The 19132-nt window shown below is 42.5% G+C and overlaps 1 protein-coding gene across 1 annotated transcript in view; it reads right to left on the reverse strand.

Moving 5' to 3' along the window:
• The window catches only part of TRABD2B (TraB domain containing 2B), a 296015-nt gene that overhangs the window by 102478 nt on the left and 174405 nt on the right, over positions 1-19132 (reverse strand). The window contains exon 4 of the mRNA XM_074152243.1: positions 14359-14533. Within this exon, the coding sequence (XP_074008344.1) occupies positions 14359-14533 (175 nt within the window). The remainder of the gene's footprint in view (positions 1-14358; positions 14534-19132) is intronic.

A 19132-nucleotide genomic window follows, 5' to 3' on the forward strand; every position in this document is an offset into this window, starting at 1 on the left:
CAATACTAAAAGTTTAAAAGAAATAAAATTCTTACTTGTTGCCTACAGTTTGAAGCTCAGAATTAAACAGGCTGTCAGGACCAGAGAAGAACAGGATGAAATTCCAGGAGACCAGATTAATCAATCTAATGGTCTCTTCTGGCCTTAAAAGTTTTGGGGCTATCTCCTGAGATTTTTTAATTGACTGAAACAATCTTTCAAATATTTATAACCATCTAACATATTATTCATTTTTCTCTTTTTATAAAAAAGCAAGTCCATGTAGGCATGAGGAAATTAATCCTGGATTCTGGTAAAATATCAAGGGGAATTTTACCAAATGTCAGTCTCCTCAAGCTGCGTGTATTTATTTAAAACATTTTGGTTAACAGCAGACTGAGGGGACAACTTTCAGGCAGAAGTTTTGCAAATATTTTAAGTAGAGTTTTAATTGACCCAGTTTGACATTAAAAGCACTTCTTAAACTCTTGATATTGTTAGCCATTTAAGATAAGTGGCAATAAATACAGATTAATTGTAACACATGAAATGAAATCTTCGAGCTGTGGTGGGCCGGTGAAAAGGCCCTTTGTGTGCTGGGGAGGTGGATGATCGTGTGTTAGGGTTAGGCTAACAGAATACCCCGTCAAGCTCAGTGAGGTTTTTGGTAGCTCACGCTGTGACCAACTGCAAAGACAACAAACTTTGGGCAAAGGCAAGCGGGGTGATTGGCAGGTATTAAGAAAAACAAAAACGCTAGGAGGAAGGGCTCCCTTTTGATGGGAGCACTGCGCATAGCAGAAGTTAAAGGCAAGCCAACACTGGAGCTTTTATTGTGTGGGAGACGATTGAACTGGGAATGTAAATTCAGGAAGACAACTTCCAAGATGCTGGTGTTTCAGGGAGATGTTGAATAAATACTACAGACTCAGTGAGTGGCCCCACAGGGGAAACTGTCTGGTGAGTCTCTCCATAATACTAAAAAAGCAAAACCAAACCAAAAACCCACCCACACACCTTCCTATTTACCCCAAGTCTTGTGTGCAAAAAAGACAAGTTCTATCATAAAGCTGTTTCAACAGGTCTCCAGGTCTGACCCATTCCTCACTGACAGCACTTAAGCATTTAGCCTGGTTGTTGCTTTAAGAGAACAGTGAAAAATCAGACACATGGTACATCAAAACTTGGGGTTTTTTTGTTTTGGTTTTTTTTTTTTTTTTTTTTTTGACTGCTCGCTTCTTCCCTTGCAAAAGGGATAACCATCCTTGATGAACAGAAACAAGAGCTTGCTCTCTTGTCAGCTGTTGCATTTCCTTTGCATGGCTCCAGGCAGACCAGGCTGATGAACGACTGTGCTTGCACCAAAGTGGCTTTCTCTCCCTACAGCCAAGAGGTGAGGAAAGATGGAAACACTTGTTTTACACTTCTGCGTGTCTGAATCTGTCTCTTCTGTGCGATCACAAAGATAGTTTGCTCTGAGCACTGGGGCTCACAGGGGGATCTGAACAGTGAAGAAAATGGTTGGCCAACCTTGGGCTTCAACCACATCACACGATAGAATGCAAAAGTTGTGCACTGCTATGGGGGGGGTTACAACACTCCCTCTCCCACACCAAGCTGGTGGCAGAGGGCTTTCTTTTCCCCTAGAATCCATGAGAAGATGCTCTCCAAAGCAAGATGGAAAGCACTCCTGTGTCAGTCTTCTCCTTGCATTTTTTCTTCAGGACTATAAGGCTCTGCCACTGGCAACAACACAAAACATTGCTCAGCTCTTTGTACACCGAGCAGCTTGCTTGAGGTCAGGTAGAGGTAAGGACAAAACACCCTGAATTCTTGACTCCTGCTCTTAGGGTTAAATTAATCCCACTCATCTGAAAATCAGGCATTTGTTGGAGGCCAGTTTACTACATTTCCTCTGTAGTCAGTAGAAAGATGTCTCCAGAGGGCAATTCGTTCCATCTTAAAATACGCATCTGAGATAAGTGGGAAGATTTGTCCTCTGGAGGTTTGAAAGGAACCTGATGATCTTACACTGAAGATGCACTGAACTTTCAGACACCTACAGTTCAAGAGGGAGAATCCCACCCCAACAGTTATCACTGTTACCAAGACACTAGGTACATAATTTTCAATCTCAAGGAAAAAATAAAATGAAGAACTATCTCTGTCTTGGCTTTTCTGATCCCCATCTGTATTTTGCTCTGGAAAGGTTTCAAGCACTGTCCTCATCAAAATGTTTTCTGAGCATCTTCTCCAAATGCTAAGTGACAACCATCCCCTTGTCTGATAAGCTTATGTTGCAAAACTAAATTTTCTCCAGGTCATGCTTTACTCTTTCTTTTGTTTCTTAATTTTGTTCCCCATTGCCAGTGAGGCGTTTTAGTTCTCAAGGGAATGACCTTCGGTCTGGGGAAAGCGTTCCTGAACTCTGCACACAGGAATGCCGCCCCAGGCTGCCTCCTGGACTCGCAAGAGTTTCTGATGCTCTTTTCACCCCTTGGCTACTTAAGAACATTTTTGGCCATGGTTGATGGCACACTTGGCCAATTAGCAGTAGTGAGCCTGCACAGTTTGAGTGCCCACGACTCATTAGGTTTATAGAGAGTCCTGGAGCCATGCCTCGGTCACATTTACAAGCCTGCTCCCTGGTATTGCTCTGGCCTTGAGAATGAACACCTCATTAGAGGGCAGCCCAGAGGTAATATGTGGCTCCTGAGATACTCTAGATAGTTACTATTTACCCCAAACATCATTGTTCTGTTCAAACCATGCCATTACTGATATATGGACTACAGACCACATCTTCCTGCATGCAGAGGAACCAATAAAGGGCAGTTGCCTACAGAGATGTGTCTCACCTCCCTCTCCCATAGGGACTTCCTGAGATCTCATAAAAGCTGAGCTCATGCTGTGCTCTTTCAGTGGATGAGCACTATGAATTTCTTTTCCTTCTATGCAATCACTTATTTTCATGAAGCATGCAAAAACTTATTATCTTGGAAACTCTACCCACCTGTCAAGTTTGGTTATAATCATCCAACAGATGAAATATTTACGAGGGGGAAAGACATATTCACACACACCTATATACACACACGCATACTTACAAACACCATGATTGCTTAAGCCTCATTTCCTTAGGAAACCAGATTAAAAATAGCACTGATGTCAATAATGAAGTCTTTATTTCTTTGGCAGATTTCTGTTCCTTTTAAACCAATCCTCCCAGTGAGAGGTACTGCAAAATTTTCAACTGGAACCAGACCAGATCGCTAAGTGATAAGAACCTCACAGCAGTTTTGCTGTACCTCAAACACCTCAAGGAAAAACACAAAGTGAATGTGAATTCTGTATAAATACTGAAAACTGGTGCTGAATTTCATACGGAATTAACCCAGTGGTGGCATTTGATTTTTCTCTCCAATTACCTTCAGTGTATAAATACAATTTTTAGAAGTTTGCAAACCTCAGTATTTAAGGTATTTCCCATAATAAAATACAGAAAAAGACTAAAAATACTCAAGTTATTTATTTTAGATACAAGACACATAGGTTTCAGTCCAGCAACATTATTCCAGGAAAATGATGGAGAATTCACTTTTCTGCCAGCGACAGATCCAAAGCTGAACTCCACCAAAATGTTGTGTCTAGATTAAAAAGGTGTTTGGAAGTTCTCTGGCAGAATAATTTTCAGTGGATGAATAACAGGCTAATCAAAATCAAAGCATTTGATTGAATATCTCTTGAAAAAACAGAAGAAGTTCCAAGATGGATTCATCTTGCTCTTTGCTTATTTATCTGCATCCTCTTTCCCACTGCCTGCCTGGAAGTCAATAGGAGTAAAACCTGGTAGTCCTGAAATGTTGCCACATTTCAGTTCAGAACTCTTTAGCAAACAGGTCTACCAAGAGCTAGACCTCTGGGGCTACCTCAAGCCAGTCACTTGTGGGCTTCCAGAAGTATCAGCTCTGGATCTTCCACCAAAAGCAGTGCCCCAGTACCAGCACACCAGTGTTCTCCATTTTTGCTAAGAATTCCCACATTTTCAAGTTTCATTACTAATCTTTTTAAAAACCAATTTGAAACAGCAACATTTTCCACGGATTGCAGTTGCTTCTCACTCCCCATCAGTCAAGTCCAGACTCAGGGTTTCATTAGGTCTATCGCACAGAGCAAGAAGGGAGCCGAGACTCAGGCATGAACCCGAACTCTTTCCAATTTTGGGTGGCAGCTTCGCTATTAGACTTGGGCTTGAGCCCAGTTTCACTTGCCACCAAAGCAATTTTGTCCAACAGACCTCTGCTGCTTTCTGCAGGCTCAACAGTGGCAGAGTTTGTGTTTTGAATGTCTATGATAGGTGAATAACTAAAGTTTATGACATCTTTTTTCTGGCTGGAGCTCTAATTATTTCCCTTCTGCCTCTCTAAGTAATTCTATCTTCACTTTACATTTCTGATATTTAAATATTTTTTTGGGCAGAGGTATATTGTGCACACATTTTCTTTTCCTTGACACGGCTCTTCTGATCTACCAGAGAAAATAACAATGGAACTGAGAGTTAATAGGTTTATAAAGACGGTATGATGTTTTCCAGTAACGTGAAAGCAGCAGCCTAGATTAAAGAACTGGAATGACACGTAAATGTTGTCTCATCCAGGTGCACATGCCAGTCACCTTGATGTCAGTTACAGAACTACCATTAATTCAGCGAGAATAGGATCTGATCCCAAATCCATAAATCCTTTCTCAGCAAGTTCGCTCTGATGGTATTCCTGGCATAACCATGACCAAGAAAACCTGGAACTCTCACAAGAACGCCCAATTTAATGAGATTTCCAGTCCCAGTTTCCATACCAGTAAAAATCCTCAAGAAATCCACATAATTTACAGCCAGGCTTTTTAAGGCTTTCAGTTTCACATCTACTTTTGCAAAACAGCTAAGTCCAGCCAGCAGTCATGCCCTGTCTTTTCCAGTCCACCAAGAAGATCACTGGTTCTTCTCCATACACTGTCCTCCTGCAACTTGGCCCTAAAACTGGTTCAGAAATGGCTTGAACCTGTAGGAAACCAACAACATGAGCAGTACAAACTGGTTCCTTGCTCTACTAAATTCCCTTCCCAGCTCCTGCTCTAACAGACTGAGGCTCTGACAGGGAAGCTGCAGGGGATACAGCTATGGTGGTCTAGGATGCCTTGGGACATCCCTGCTCCTCCACTGGCGGTAAGAAGGGGCAGAAGAAAGGAACATGAACCCACATCAACCCCATCAACTCACATTAATGTGAAACACTAATGAAGGATTTGTGCTAGCATATCGGGGTCAGAGTATAAGCAAAGGGAGTAGCCGAATTTCCTTTTGCTCTGGGACAATGACACACAGCAGGGTGACTGGAAGTATGCTTGGGTGTGGAGACATCTTAATCGCTGTAGGTAGCACACAAAGGTATCCCAGCTGAGACGAGGTCATCGGATCCTTTGCAATTTGTATCCTGTTTGCCTTTTCACATGAACATCCCACAGAAACCTCAGCATTAGAGGAACATTGCCAGTCTTGGGGTTCTCCATATCGCCCTTTTAAAGTCTTTCCAACAGCACTGTTAAAGCTGGTTGGGAATTTTCTGATAAGACAGTTTTTGGGATAGAAAGTGATGAATTGTCTGGCATCCATATATTGATTTCAACAGCCTGGTTATGAAATCTAGAGTTATATGGGACCTCTGCCTGGTCTCTTGAGAGCTTGCAGGGTGGCCTGTGGATCCACAGCACGTTCTTGCGTGCGTGTGGGGGTGAAAGAGTATTTCATCCCATGTTTAAGCCCATTCCTGTTCAGCAGAGTTCTTAAGCCTGGGTGTAAATCTCTCATGATTCTTTGCAGTTCTGAAAAGAGAAAATTTCCTGAATTATGTCTACATTTTTACTTCTCAATGTTGAAGAGAAATACAGCAAGGGCATAGCCAAAATCTCTATATTATAGGACAGGAGGGGCCAATATAGTTTTCTTTTCTTTGAGAACAGGCAGGCAGAATTAGACTTATACAGTAGAACTTGGCACAGGCATAATAATAAATACGATATGAAAATGTCAGGGACCCGGAGGAGCTGACATTAATGTATGTGTTTCTTTAAACCAAAATCCTACTGTGTACAGGCAACTTTCCCCATTCATCATGGGAAGAATTACACCAGAGATGGTAAATGTATACACTGCGGTTTGCAAGGCCCATTTTATTTGCTTTTAACATTTACTTGAATACCTGCAGCTAGCAAACATAAAGGCCTGGATTTAGGGCTGTATCCTACATGAGCAGAGCAAGGATGAAAGCAACGGTGAGAAGTGGCCAGGCAGGACTCCCTGCTGAGCACGATGAATTCTCCACTGGACCAGAGGTAGTCAGGGCTTGCCCAGCTTCCCTCAACAGCCTAGGTGGTGACACACCAGGAGAAAAAGCAAAGTGCAAGGCAAATTACATGAATCTGTTCTTTCTCTTGCTATGTCTCTTGTCTTCCTTGGTTGGTGCATGTGACAGCAGCCTCAAAAGAGCTCTCACCATTGCAAATGCTATACTGTGTTTCTATAATTAATATCTTGTTATACCACAGGAGGGTTTTTTTTAAATCAGAATTACAGGAATCAGCCTTCAGAACAGTAGTTCCCCTTTCACAATAGGGTAGTGCAGGCAGGTTTATTTTGGCCTCTAACTCAGGCACTCTCTTTGCACATTTCAGCTTCAGGTAAAAAGCAAATATTCTGAGGCTTCCAAACCTCCATATGATACAAGATCAGTGTACATTTAAAAAGTTACCCTTTTTATTTTTTAATTTTATTTTTATTTTAAAAGGCTACAGGCTGGATTTGCACTTGGAACAAGCTTTTTCCCAGTGGAGTATCTCCTGATGTACAACAGAGCATCTCAAAAGAGAATCAAGCATTGCCTGTTTAATGCAGACTTTTAAATGAATCAATTACATGGCTTTGGTCAAAATTAGCATTCAAGTATATTTTTAAAAGCAAAGTGATACTTTGCCTTAAAACCTGACAGTAAAAGAAGTCTATACACAAAACCAGGTCGACCTCACTATAAGCATCTGGATGCCCAAATAAACATGAGCAAAGGGAATTCTAGCATCTGCAAACTGTTAATTCACCCTTTTCTTCTCTTTTGTAGGCTTGCCAAGTTCAATCTCCTGGTCGCCAACTTCTTGCTCCACTGAGACAACCCGTTGATGAACTGTGCTAGTGATGTCAGTAGCACCACTAATCAGTGTTGGACCAGGACGCCCGACCCAGGGGATAAAGTCTCTTTATATTCCAGCCTGCAAGTGTTTTCTTTCCCCCCCTTTTTTTCTTTTATGCTCTACAGAGGATCCCAGGCGAAGAATAGAAATGGGAAAGAGCTACACAGTCCTGGAAGGGGCAGGACCAGACTTCCGATGCCAGGCTGAGTGAGTTACACCCACTGTTGCGCTGCCGGGAACCTCGATTTGCTCGCAACATCGCATCAGCTGGGAGCGCAGAACAGCCATTTGCGTATTCAACATCTGTAAATCCCGAGTCCTCAGTGTGCAGTTGGATGGCAGCCTCGAGGCATTTCCCTTTTGAAAAAAATACTTTCAAGTAACACATGTGAACCTGAGCGCCAGATCTGGTGGCAGGTGCTAATGGCTTTCACAAAGGTTCTCTGGCTTTTAATTACTTGTGTTTAAGCTGTGTATAGTATCCATCACTTCCTTTCCTTTCCCAAACTACTGAGTAGAAATATGGTTTCCAGTAACAAAAAAAATCTCACCTACACCTCCCCCCATCTTCTCCCCCTACCCAAATTTAACAGCCATCATGTTCCATCTCAGCTGTGGTCACCTTTTCAGCTGTGGATTGAGCACGTTCAAGACAGCTACATCATTCCGGTACCTCCCTAGACACTTCTTAGTTTTTTGGAAAAAAATAAGTACATCTCAGTAGTGATCAAGACCATGCAAGACCTGAGTCACCTTGGAGATGTCTGTCACTCCCTACTCACTCCAGAAGGTGAAGGGTGACCCTGTTCCTCTCTTTGGTGATAAGATACTCTCTTAGATTTAGATACTCTCCAGTATCTAAAAGGATGTGTGCTGAAATTCCCCTTGGGAATCCTCTGTAGAGAAGACAAAAGGAAAGAGCTGGAGCTGAGGACTAGGAAGAGGAGATTTTATATTCTCGCTGTATTCTCACACCAACCCCAGTCTATAAAAAAGGTAGCACAATTCTCTCATTCCCTAATAAAAACACAGCGCAACCCACTTCCGAGTCCCATTATGAACCACAAGATAACATTTACAGAAGACTTCGGAAACAATATGTAGCATTATTGTTTGGGAGGTTGGACTAAACGACCTTCGAAAGTCCCTTCCAACCCAAACTATTCTATGATTCTATGAATATTGTTAACAGTTTAATTTACGATGATCAGAATCACTGATCACGCTGCCTGCGAAAACTACAGGATGGGGAGGGAATTCACCTGTTCTGAGGATATAAGCGATCGTAAATCTACTTCTGCTGTTCCTACTCTGGGACAAATCAGTCTACTTTCACAAGAGCGCACAGACACCTATGACAAAGCCTGTATCTTTTTTTTCTTGCAGAACATCTCAGAAATTTAAACCTAATCCATCAGCAGTTAGGTACCTAATCTCAGCCTCCTAAGCCTACAGCTGAGCAGAGGAGGTCCAACATTCACACCCACTGATCCCTGTTAGGACACACAGACTTTATCAGGAGCTGTGTTCACCAGCCTGCTCTGGCTTCCACCACACCATGGGCATCATCCCAGGTCTCCTCTGACCTCTCAGACGCAGGGGGCTGCCTGGACCTGGTGGGGTGGGAAAACACGTGCTTTCCTCCACCGCAGGACTGTGGTCCAGAGACAGTTCTATTCCCTCTTGCTGTGGGAGCTGCTATGGTACTTGCATTTCAGCTTTCCCTTCCCTCAGCACTAAAGTAATATTCTCCATGATACATTTATTTTTTTTAAGTAACCAAACATACTGTCTTAAAGCCTACTGATTTGGCTGCTAATAAACATCATGAACTGAAGCAGCATCCGAATTTCTGAAGCAGTAAATCCAGCTCTCAGTTACAAAACTGACAGCTCTCATAAAAGAAAGAAAGAAAGAAATGCAAGTAAGTAAAACATCCTAAGGAAATTATCGTTCAAATTAAGTGCAGACATAAATTTATCCATCTGTTATCATAAGTGTTACTCAAAAATTATTTGCCCATAAAAATGAAATAAACCAGAGTGATTTTTTTCTTAAACATTGACTTCATGTGTATAGTCTTAGTTGCCAAAATATTAACTCTTTTTAACAGCCCATGTGCTCTTGGCTGGGTCTCCCTTTCTTGACTGTAAATGGACGTTTATAAATTGCCTGTATGTATCAGGTCTAAGGCACTTCATTGTTATTACGGATCAATAATTCCTAGCAACCCTGGATGGATTTTCAAAACACAAAAAATCAAGCAAACCCCAAAATTTTACTTGAAAATACTCTGCTTTGCTACCTTTATTCATTCAAAGGGAAAAATGACCATGCCTGTTACCTGAAAAAATATCATTTAACTGCACAAACAGTAAATGCTGTTTCATTACTGGAGTATAGTTACTGTGAATATCGGTATGGTGAGATTTTCACATTAAGTCTGAATACGGTAAACCCTGGCAGGAGAAGAATGAAGTGTACAGAGCTTGGTCCCATTTTATCCAAAGACTGTATTTTTCTTGGAGAGGAGAAAGAAATTAAAGTAGAAAGAATAAATGGCTATTTTCACTTCTACGTGTTTTATAAAGGAATAAATTAAAAGTCTGAACTGCTCCAATGCATTTAAATTGTGAGTAATACCATGGAAGGCAGGGAAGGAGGAAATCTATCGAAAAATCCACTTTTCATTTTTAATAATGGCAGAAAACTGAAGAGCTCCATTCAGAACCGAGTAATTTTTTTGTTTTAATACTTCTGACTGGAACAAAAAAAAATTAAATCTTTCAACAGCATAAAAATGCTTTGCTTCACTTTGTGGGTCTAAAAACTGTTTTATCTCAGCTTGCTTGGATATTCAAATGCCTGTTCCCTTACCAATCCTTCGTTCCCAGGACTTGTTTGTTTGATGTTTCATAGCCTCACGCTCACTTACGGATCTGACAGAACTCTCTCTTCTACCACGAGGTCTTTGCGTCTCAGCTCTAAATGGCACGTAACAAAACACTGGGAATCCCAGTTTACAGACACTCAAACACTTGGGGTTTTGGTCGATGTCTGCAAGAACTGGACTTTCGCTTTTCCAGAAGTAAACAGAAAAATTCTGTTTCTCCAAATGCCTAGTTTTCTACTGAAAAAACTTTCAGTTGGAAGACTTTGATCACCCTTCATTTAAAAGCAAGGTAGGGTGAAGAAGGTAGAAATTCTATATACAAAGTAGCTAATAGCCAGACCATAAACACGGGAAGTTGTACAGACAACTAAATGAATTGTCTGTGACATTCCAAACCACCGGACAGCCACAGCTTCACTGGGAGGTAAGTATTCTTCAACAAAACAGTAGTGTTTTTCCCAGGGTGACTCCTGCTCTACGTGAGTTGCACTCTGCACCAATTTCCACACAATTTTCATTTCCTGCATATTTCCTTGGGTTTCATCCTTTTCCATCCAAAACCAGTGGGGATGTTTCCTGTGGTGACCTGCCCAGCCAGGTCTGGAGGGACCAGGGTGTGGGACCTTGCCTTAGGTGAAGGTTATTTGCGTCTTGCAAGAAGAGTCGCTACATCTCCCACCACCTGCAGTCCTCTCCAGCCACGTGCTCTCATCCAGCCAGGTGGGAATTCTGCTTACACTGGATGAGCTATGTTTTTTCTCATGGTAATTTTTTGTTATGAGGACACTTTACTACATTTCAACCCAGAATGGATTTCTGCCAGTCCAAACCCATGACATCAACCACGCTTTCTGCTGACAAACACCGGCATCCTCCAGCACCAACCACAAGCACAGTAGTGCTGGGCCCTGCACCACCACGCAGCCAGGATATCATCATCTTGGTTTACAGCTGAAGCCAGCCATGACTTTCATCATGTGAACTACTGCTTTTGGTCATGGTAACCCCTGTGTGTGGCTTTGAAGTTCCGTTTTTTTTTTTTTTTGTTGTTGTTTGAAACAACAGTACGTACTCCTGGAGGAATCTATAAAACGTCTTGCTGCCACAGTCATTGAGAAGAATACGCTGAACCAAACCAGGCCGTAATTTGCAAAGACGTCTGCATCGTGTCTCCTGGCTTAGTCAAGCTCATTAAACTAACGCAATGTTACACACTACTGAACTACTCATCCATGGCACTAGCGAGGAAGGTGCCCTAACGGAGCAACAGAGCTTCGATTGCTACATGCTGCTGTGCAAAAGCCAGGTAAACCTAATTACAGCAGTCTCCATAAGGTATGGCTCCCCACGGTGAGGCCACTAGAGGAACCCATCGAAGCTCTGCCTCAGGAGGGCTGTTTTCAGGGTGGGACCCTGTCCCCAAGCCCCATTGCTCCTATTATACCTGTGAGGTACAGGAGGCCACCAAGTCCAAATGAATCATCGTGCAGGGCTTGGGAATCCCTCTTACAGTAGCCTGAGTCCGTAACATTGCATTTAGTGAAGCTTTACCAAAGTGCTTTTCTCATAACAGGCTTATTTTCTTACTTAGGAAAAAATATGTGTTGTCCTATTTTTCTTCACCACTACAGTTTTATCCCATTCTTCCCTTCCCAGAAATTATGATGGAGATTATGAAATATGGAAACCAATTCATAATATACATATATAATTAAATTATTATTCATTAGTTCCAGTATCCTCAAAATAAATGGTTTCATGAGAGATCATGCTTAACATAAGAACAAAACTTTTTGGAGTACATTATCCAGAGTGTGTTTATTTTCAAATTATTTCCCCTCCATCACATCAGTCTTAAATACACAGGATCTTCAATGGAGTGAAATAACTTTTGTGCTGTTCCAAGAGCAAGTGCACTCCTGCAGACTCCATCAAACCCATCCTAACCAAAGGTGCATTCCTAAGATTTTGCGCTTTGGAATTCATGGGAATATGAGAAACTTTCATCAGAAACACCCTTCAGTTTTATGAAAAGCAAAACCAAACCCTCAAGGTTTCAGAAAACAATTTGAATTCATGACATACCAAAGAACCCCCCCCTTAAAATTCAAGAAATAGATATAAGAATGCAAAATACAAAATGTATTAAAAAAACCCCACTCTTAATTCAGTGTGTGAAAAAATAACAAACCAAGAAAAACCTTCAGGAGAAACACTGCATTTGAATCATATGAGAAAATGAACTTGCTTGCACTTTGGCCACATAAAAGTTTTGGCACTGAAAAATTAATAAATTTCTCAGTAGTTACTGCACGAAGGAAAAAACACCCCAGAGTAGAACGGAGGAATTAATTGTACTTAAAGCGGGGATGGCCTGCAGGGATGGCCCGCTTTAGTGAGAAAGGCCAAAGGGATAGATGCTGGAACAAAGCACCAAAACAAAGAGCTTGCCTCGACATCTCCCGCGCCTCAGTTTTCAATAAATCCTGCTGCATGTGTCTGCTCTGTCTTGTTACAATTGGTGCTGGGAAAAAGAAATAACCCAGTGACAAAGGCTGTTTTCAATGTCACCAAAACCAGAGAGCAAAGGACAAAACCAAACTTGCCCTTCATGAGCCAGCTTTTCCAAGCGATGCTGCCCCAGAGTTTCAGGTAGATGCTCTCAGATACGGACAGGGGATTAAACTCAAACCTCCCACAATTTAGACATGATTTTCTATGGAAACCAATGTGTAATTAGTATCTATCCACTTAATTTTACTTCTGTTATTAGCACATACAAATAGCTGCAGCGGATTGGATCCACGACCCATCTAGTCCAAGATCCCACCTCAAGCCATGGTCTGTAACAGATGCCCAGGAAAAATGTGCACAGAGCAGGGCAAGAGGGCAACAATGCCCAGTCTGTCCTCCCAGCTCCAGTATACACTGGACAAGGGACTTCCAAAACTGGAGACTACATCAAAACCATCATGTTTGATAATCTCTGATAAACCTTGCTCTGTGGGTTAGACAAACTACATTTTATGAATCCCTGTCCAATCATGAACCACCATGATGTATTCTGCTGCTGTAAAAACAGTTAAGCAAAACTCCTCGGACAGAAATATCAGGCGAGCTTGAGATTAAATAAGCTTGGGAAAATTCAGTCTGGATACATTCAAAAAATAAATACATCAAAACGTATGTATCTCTGCTAAACCCTGCAGTCTTTAATCAAAATTCCCACTGAAGTGAATAGCGAAAGGCAAGTTGTTGCCAAAGTTCATAGCGAGAGCCATGGGATGAGAAGCAAAGTTCTGTCAAAAAAGAGAAATTGTCAAGGAGAGGGAGCAGGAAGAGAGGATCGGTTCTCGGCACGACAATCTCAGGCTGCCTTGAAGTCAAGGAAGCTCAAAGAGCCCCTTAAGCCGGTGCTCAGGAGTCTGCTGAACTGGGGCCTGAGCAGTTATTTATACTCTTATCACACAGAAATGTGAATTCCATTGGAAAGGGAAAAAAAAAAAAAAAAAAAAAAGGAGAACAAGGACAGTAGCACGTACTGTCACAGACTCAGAGCTACTATAGATATCTTTGTTCTGCAGACTTCGTGGAGAGAGTTTAAACAGGCAGAGGCACGCAATGGATTTTCACTTAGTGATTTAAAATGCTGGTATTTAGCTACACACATAACTCACGCACTTGTTCAAGGTCCAAAACCAGCCAGTCCGTACAGACACACCACCAAAGTAGTTAAGCCACCCATCGAGAGAACCTAACCACAGCAACCCCAAAAGGTTCTAAAGCCCAGGCCTGCACCCTGAGCCACGCAGACGTGCCTGTGCCACAGCAAGGGTTCTACTCCTGCAGTCACCGCCACCAGTGCCGGGGATTGCAAATTCAAAGGCACTTCCACCACCTCCTACACCTGAGGCCACAAACACAACCACGGTGTGAACATCACCCAAGCAGCCCACAGGTTGGGCTGGGAAAGGAACAAACACAACAGCATGAAAAGCATCAACAGCTTTACCTTTCTACAATCAGACAGAAAGCAAAGGAGTGCAGCCTGTCTACTGCCCGGCTGGACCCAGACCACCTCCTACACCAACTCATTACATCTCAGAAACAGGTTTAGATAAACAAAAGCCTCTGCTTCAAAGGTAAGTCCCCTAAGAAATCCTCGCATAGGACCAGAGACAAAATCCTGAAGCCTTCAAACCACTTCCAAATTACGGCAACCAAGTAAAACAGAAAAATTCATGCCATACCTGCTCCAAAAGCAAAGAAGAAACTCTTGTCTGTGTTTTCCCTTAAAAGCGCCATCACTCTCTTCCCCATCCTCTCATTCCTTTTGTAGATGAGCTCCTGTCTGAAGTAGCTGTCTATCTCCTGAGCCGTCACCTGCTCGTGGGGTGGGAGTGTTGTGTTGATGAAATTAGGGACCTGAAATGAAGAGAGAGATAGCAGTTCAGGTGATAGTAGTTAAGTAAACCCCGAAACCCTGGATGTTTGAATCTAGCCTTATTTAAACCACCTGAGCAACACTATCATACAAAAAACCCACTATTGGATGGGAGTTTGTGAGGTTGCTAGGAACTCTACAAATGAAGAAAAAAAAAAATCACCAATTAACACTTTTTTTTTTAAGTTAAACTAGTATTTTACTAAATGAAACTGAAGTTCATTTTGATCTTTCTCTGTTGCTTCAGCAGAATGTAGTTCTAGGTGTTATATTTGGGTGAGTTACTAAAACCTTTACTCTCTACTTGTTTAACGCAGTTTGTTGGCTATTTAATACCAGAACAAGTCCTGTAATCAGTTCTCAGCCAAGGTCATCATGAACTTGAGTAAGGACTGCAAGATTTGGTTTGCACATGCCTCCTTTTTAACAACCTAACAGTTAAAAAAGTAGGAAAGGTTAGCTAATCCAGATATAGGAAGATGTAAATAGTAAACTCCCGTGTCTTTCTTGCAGGTTTAGATGCTATTAGGTCTCACCAGAGAAGACCATGCATAGCAGCACATAAATCCCTGGAATATTCCTGATATTTCCAGGAAGCAGAAGGGATTTCCACAAGAAGTGCTCCTTCAGTCCCCATTTTTGTGAGGAGAGATGTTCATAGGCCCAGAAGAAAAGTGGAAACCCCAAGGACCATTCGAATCAGGGCAGCAAAACCAGGAATGAGCTGAGACCCAAGCTACAGCAGACAGACAATCCACAAGTCCCTGAATTTTAGGACAGGCAACTTGTTTTGACACAATGAGGGTCCAAGGTCTACTATGAGAGTTTGGGATCCCAGAGGCTCTGCAGCGAGAAGCGCTGTAGGTGGGCAGTGTTTGATGACCGCTAACAGGACCCAGGCACCTTCTGGTGATTTTCTGTGCCTCACCACTGGAAAGCAGCTTAAGCTGCAAAACCCCAGATTCAGATTTCTGAGTCCCCGGGTACAGGTAAAGCTGCCAGGATTTCCAGTGTTAATCTGTGTCTGTGGTAAATGCTATTGCACGAACAGCCCATATGGGGAACATCCCTCACTCACTGTGCTGAAAGACTTGATGCAAGGACTCTGTTACTTTGGTTAATTCTTTCTCTGGTTTTCTACTATACCAAATTCCTGTACTCATTTTCTAAAACTTGCCTTTAGTCTCCCCTTCTCAGCCCACCTCTTACCCTCCCACATGATTTTATGACAATTTTTGTCTCTTCCCACCCTCTTCGCTCATACTGCCTCTCCAAAAGCTTTCAGCAAGTTTTAGGGAACGAAATAATTTCCATCTTCCCAGTGGCTCTCCTTAAAGCTTCTTCATTGCAGCCTCATCTGCAGCTCTCCTGGTGGGGGAGAGAGTAGCAAAGCTTTCTCATCATGCATTATGCAGAAAGACAAGTCTAGGCCTTGCTCTGGATTCCCACCAAAGGTTGTACCCATCTGGGTGAGACAGAAATGGGCACCGCATCTCCTGAGCTGGGGAATCCCATGTGGCTGGAGTTAATCTGCTGCCAACAGCAACCTGCCCTAGCCTGTTGGTCCACATGGACCAGGTGGACCTTTGATTTTGCATACATTTCGACTTCCCAGTCTGCTTTGACAAATCACTGTACTTCTCACAGTACGTCCCTCCTTAAGGGTTCAATTGCATTACCCTGAGTCATTCCTTCTTCCGGGCTTTCCAGCATGGCTTGGCTTCACCAGTGCATCTTGCGAACTCCTCAGAGCATGAAAGTACTTTTCACCTTGTTCTCAGTTTAGCCCTTTGCCAGCGCTCAACAAATAATAAGTCCCATTAAGCCAGACCTATCGGAGACGCCAGTTTCCTGTTAATACACAAGGAAGCTGCCCCCACGTCTGGCAAGAACGTGCATTGGTCTCAAAGGGACACAGGAGCAGCCTGCTGGCGTCGGAGGGGTAAAATGCTGCTGGCTACGGCAGCAAAGGATGTCATGGCTTCAATTCCTGGTGAAAGGCAGGGAGATTTTTTTACCGTAGGAATAAAGACTGAGGAATGAGTAGCCATTTTACACTTGCAGTGACTTCTGCAACACAAAGCTGTAAATCAGTCAGTCCACGCAGATATCAAAGCCTTTGTATCTCCTTTGTACCAAGGCTCTGTGTTTAATGGGTTGATGCAGCTGAGCCAGGAGCGTTGGGAGACTGAAATAGAAGGTGACATTTTTTGGGAACATCTGAAGGCTCAGCACCCACATAAGAGAAGTCTCCTCTTCCCTGCTTTTGGCTGAGGGGAAATGGAGACTGGGAACTGATGGGACCTGGTCTTGAATAACCTGTGATGCTTTGGGGAAAGCAAGGTATGGCATTGCCTGCGAGGACAACCTGCTTTTACCCAAAGTAGAAGCAGCAATGCTGGGGGATCGAATGGCTTTGTGCATCCCACTCCAGTCAGGGGAAAGCTCTGACGCTGGAGGTCGAAGTGGCCCAAGGACAGAAGTTGTGTTCAAATATTGATCAAGACGATCTTTGCCAAGAAGATCCTTCAGCTGGTGCAGCTCTATCACTTGCCACCCTACGTCCACATTCAACCCAGATTGTTCCCCCTCCTTACCTACCCTAAAATACAGTCAACAAAATGCAGCTATTTACTTGCCTTTTTTTTTTCCCTCCTTTCTTTCTCTTCTGTGGGAAAGAGTTTGCCAATGGCAGAGAGATAAATTTAAAACCAAGGACTGGGTTTTCTCAGCATTTCTCATGCTTGTCCAAAGAACAAGACAAAGGAAAGCATCACCCCTAGAGGCTCATCATCAGCTACAGGTCCTGCTGCAGCCTGTGCATTCCTGTACTTCTAATGACTGCTCCACCACTGGCAAAAATAAAACAGGTGTGTATGTTTCTGCATGTGTGTGGCAGAGGATGGAAGATAAATGATTGAAGTAAGTATGCCCGTACACAGTAGTGCAACCACACTCTGAGCTATGACACTGGCCCCATTAATCACCTCCACTCCTCCCTCTATCGCAGATCCTTTCCACAGTTGGTGACATACACCATGCCTGGCTTCGAGGAGGCAGCTGCTCCTGTTGATTTAAGAAACCCTTTGGATTCCTAACCACCAGACAGGGATCAGGAAGTCAAGAAACAGTCGCACACAATTATGAAGCTGTTAACTGCAGCCAGGATTTAAGTTTGGGTTTTTTTTTGGAAAAAATTAAATCTGTTGTTTTAAAAGGACAGGCTAAAGAATGCATGAGTGATGCACCTTCCCTCTTCCACTTTATCAAATATTTGTTTCCATTCAGTATCAAAAATAATTTCAACATTTTAATGATAGGTATTTGCTGTTTTGAACTGAGAGTGAATGGATGAGACATTTTCTGTGCCAATGCATGAGGGTCTGACCTCCTGATAATAGCTGAATACTGCTACTAGTATTTAAAAGTATAGTGGGGTGGATGATGTGACTGTTGAAAAATCCTAACTTCTGGATTTGCTGTACATCTAGGAGAGTAGCAGTTGGTCAGCAGAAAAACACAGTGCTACCCATCACCTGGGGCGTGCTCGCTTTGTAGTGGACATGATGAGAAAAATAGATTATTTCTGTCCAGTCTCTGTGAGCCAAGCAGTTTTCTGAGAATCCAACCAACTCATATATAGACACACACACACACTCTCCACATATTTCCCATGCAAACTCAATAATGTATTTCATTCAGAGGTGTTCAAAAGAAAGAATATTTTGTTTGACTGAATCAGCTAAAATTCTTTCTTTTTTCTAATCCTATTTACTTTGGGTTATGGCTTTCCTATGGACAGTATGGATGGACCCCAAACTCAGTCATTAGGCACACTCTGCATTTCTTAGTTAAGTTTTTGAGGTTAAAGGAAACGAATATGAGAACAAAAAAGAGGTTAAGTCCCAGTCTTGCAGAAATTTCTTCCCCTCCACATTGCCTGTGTAATTTTACTTGAGTCAGTATCCCTGATGGAATATATGTGTGGGTAAGGCTCTGCACACACGGCCGAGCTCACAGCGCTGTGGGATGCAGGCCATAACTCTTCACCTTTGAAGTCAGTGGGAGCTTTAGGAAGAAGAAAGAGGAAGGATTGTGGAGTGGTTATGACACTACCCTGAAAAAATGGTTCTGTTCCCATGGGTGACACAAATCTCTTGCATGATCACAAGCTTGTCATTTGGGTTTAGACCTTCAAAGGAAACTCAGCACTTAACCTCCACTAAGTATCTTTGAAGCATTTGGCTTTATTCCTCCTGTCTCTCAAAAGTCCATCTGTAAAATGGGGACAGCAAGGCTTTCCAACTTGAGAACAGATGTTACACACAAGGCACTGGCTGAATCTAGCTGTTGAAGGACCCAAAGGAAGATTCAAAGTCCAAGATGATGCTCAGTGGAAAGCTCTCTTCCCACAAATACTTTGTGGAAGGAGGTTGGGATTCTGCTGCAATCATTAGCACAAGAGCTAACAACATTCTTTAGCTTAGAAAAATGCATCAGTCATATCTCAAGATCTATGCTATGCTGTCTGCTTTGTCTATAGAAACCAAGAGAAAGAAATGAAAAAAAAAAAAAAAAAG

The sequence above is a fragment of the Numenius arquata genome, chromosome 8 (assembly GCF_964106895.1).
Source record: "Numenius arquata chromosome 8, bNumArq3.hap1.1, whole genome shotgun sequence".
Classification (NCBI taxonomy): Eukaryota; Metazoa; Chordata; class Aves; order Charadriiformes; family Scolopacidae; genus Numenius; species Numenius arquata.